At 40.8% G+C, this 2,306-nt stretch overlaps 1 protein-coding gene across 1 annotated transcript; it reads right to left on the bottom strand.

Annotated features, from left to right (window-relative positions):
* Positions 1 to 405: 405 nt before the first annotated feature.
* Positions 406 to 1,389, bottom strand: LOC141129611 (olfactory receptor 52K1-like). The gene has a single exon (XM_073617708.1). It carries the CDS (start codon positions 1,387 to 1,389, stop codon positions 406 to 408), a length of 984 nt encoding a protein of 327 aa, XP_073473809.1.
* Positions 1,390 to 2,306: the final 917 nt, after the last annotated feature.

The following is a 2,306-nucleotide window of genomic DNA, read 5'->3' on the forward strand; positions in this document are numbered from 1 at the left end:
AATTGTCTATTTAGGTGGCCTTGGTCTATATCTTTCTTATATAACAGAATGTTCTGAAACTGGAGAAAACAAAAAAGAAAAAGGAACTTCTACCAGATGGTTGTGGAAATAAAGTCATCTGGAGGACTTTTACTTTTGGTTCACTTTCAGGTTTCCTGTCCATTACATCATCATCCTTCCAATATGAACCCCTGGTCTTAAAATAAGGCATTGTTGACGGTCTCAAAACAACCTTCTCATGTTGAATTTGCTTCAGTGGAGAGCGCGTCTCAAGAAAACCAAAAAGAAAAGGAACTTCTACCAGATGGCTGTGGAAATAAAGTAATCTGGAGGACTTTTACTTCTGGTTCACTTTCTGGTTTCCCGTCCATTACATCATCATCCTTCCAATATCAACCCCCAGTCTTAAAATATGGCGTTGTTGAGGGTTGGCGGTCTCAGCCATCTCATGTTAAATTTGCTTCGGTGAAGAACGCGTCTCAAGGTCTGTCTGATTTCTTTGGTTCGGAGGAAATATATGATTGGGTTGGCCATGTGAGGTACAAACGAATACAGGGAAAGGAGTACAGTGTTCACATCGGATCTCATTGTGACAAAGGGGAGAACGCTTATAATGTAGACAAAAAGTCGAGGGGTGTAATACAAAGCGATGACCAGCAAATGGGTCATACAGGTGTAAAACGCTTTCTGGAGGTTCTCAGTGCGTGTCATTGAGATTACCGCTATAATTTTGATGTATGACACCAATATCAGCCCAAGGGGTAATAAGAGAACAATCATAGAGTTGACAAAAGCCACATTTCTTGAGCTGGATACATCCATACACGCTGCCGCCACATAGGCCGTGTGGCCACAGAACAAACTACTTACCCTGTAGGCACCACACAGGGTGATTTTTGAGACCACAACGGTAACAGCTGTGTTTATAGAGGAGGACAAGATGATCCAGCAGAAGCCACAGGAAATGGTGATCATTTTATTGGTGATAATGGAGGTGTATCGCAGTGGATGGCAGATGGCCACATACCGATCTATGGCCATCAGCATCAACAGGAATGAATCCAGACTTCCAAAATAATGAACCAAAAAGATCTGGAATAGGCACATTTTCACGGGAATGGTGGAAGCTCCAAACCAATATATGGCAATAGCTTTTGGTAAAGTCACGGTGTCAAAGAGCAGGTCGGAGGCGGCAAGGTTGGCTATGATCAGGTACATGGGCTGACGTAAGCGTTCATTAAAAATGACCAAACCTATGACAGTGCCGTTGGCAGTCAGGGATATGATATAGGCAAAAAACATCATGGTAGATACCAAGCCATGAAATGCATCAGCCAGACCTGGAAATCCAACTAAGGTAATTTCCAAAACTGCGGTGTGATTAGACATTAAAAGGTCCTCCAACTAAGAGGGAAAAAGCCGAACATGAAATATACATTAAAAGCTAAATTATAAAGAAACAAGTAGTGGTGATTGCCCAAGCAGAATTATATATTTGCGTGATGTTTTCTAAGTCACTTTTGTGCTTAAACTAAGAAAAGACCTTCTTCTATTTTTGGGAATCAAACCAAATTCAAGATATCCATCAAATGGCAAAAAGAACTTCTCTAAACCTTTAATAAATCTTGTTCTTTTTTGTTGTATGTCATACAATTCAAGTCATAACCATATAACCCTGCCCCTGTTTAGTTTATTCTCCACATCCGATGGTGAACTTCCGATCACAAAAAAATGATGTAATGGGAATTTTAATTCCTAGAAAAATAAAAATTCTAGACTGTGGTCTAACTAGAGATAGAAATTCTATTAGCCATTATAATTCAAATTAGAACTATAGGCAAAACTTTATTTTTATTTTGGATAGAGCGGGTCAGTTTATTTTTTGCAATCCGTGTCCCATTGGAGAGATTTACCTTCACTTCCTGTCCAATAGCCAAATAGGAATTGAGTGGAAATCCCTGCCAATTAAAGGAATCCCTTTGGGGACCCCCCCAGGTCACCAGAACTAGTGCCCCCATTGGAAAATTTCCCCTCTATTACTTTTCTGGGGACAACCCAAAATAATTTGGGATTTTCTTTTACACTTTCAATGATAATCGTAAACAGGACAAATATCTCCCCAACAGGGGCACAGACAGCTATCAAAAACTGACAGGTGTTCTAATCCCTCTGCACTCTAACCAACACTAAAAAAAGTTTTGCCTTTAAATGTACTTTGACCCCTAGGTTGCGACTGTACGCAAATATGGGGCCCCTCGGCGGCCGGGCTTTGGCGCAGAGGGGCCGCATATTTGCATGCATTAGTG

The sequence above is a fragment of the Aquarana catesbeiana genome, linkage group LG02 (genome assembly GCF_042186555.1).
Source record: "Aquarana catesbeiana isolate 2022-GZ linkage group LG02, ASM4218655v1, whole genome shotgun sequence".
NCBI lineage: Eukaryota > Metazoa > Chordata > Amphibia > Anura > Ranidae > Aquarana > Aquarana catesbeiana.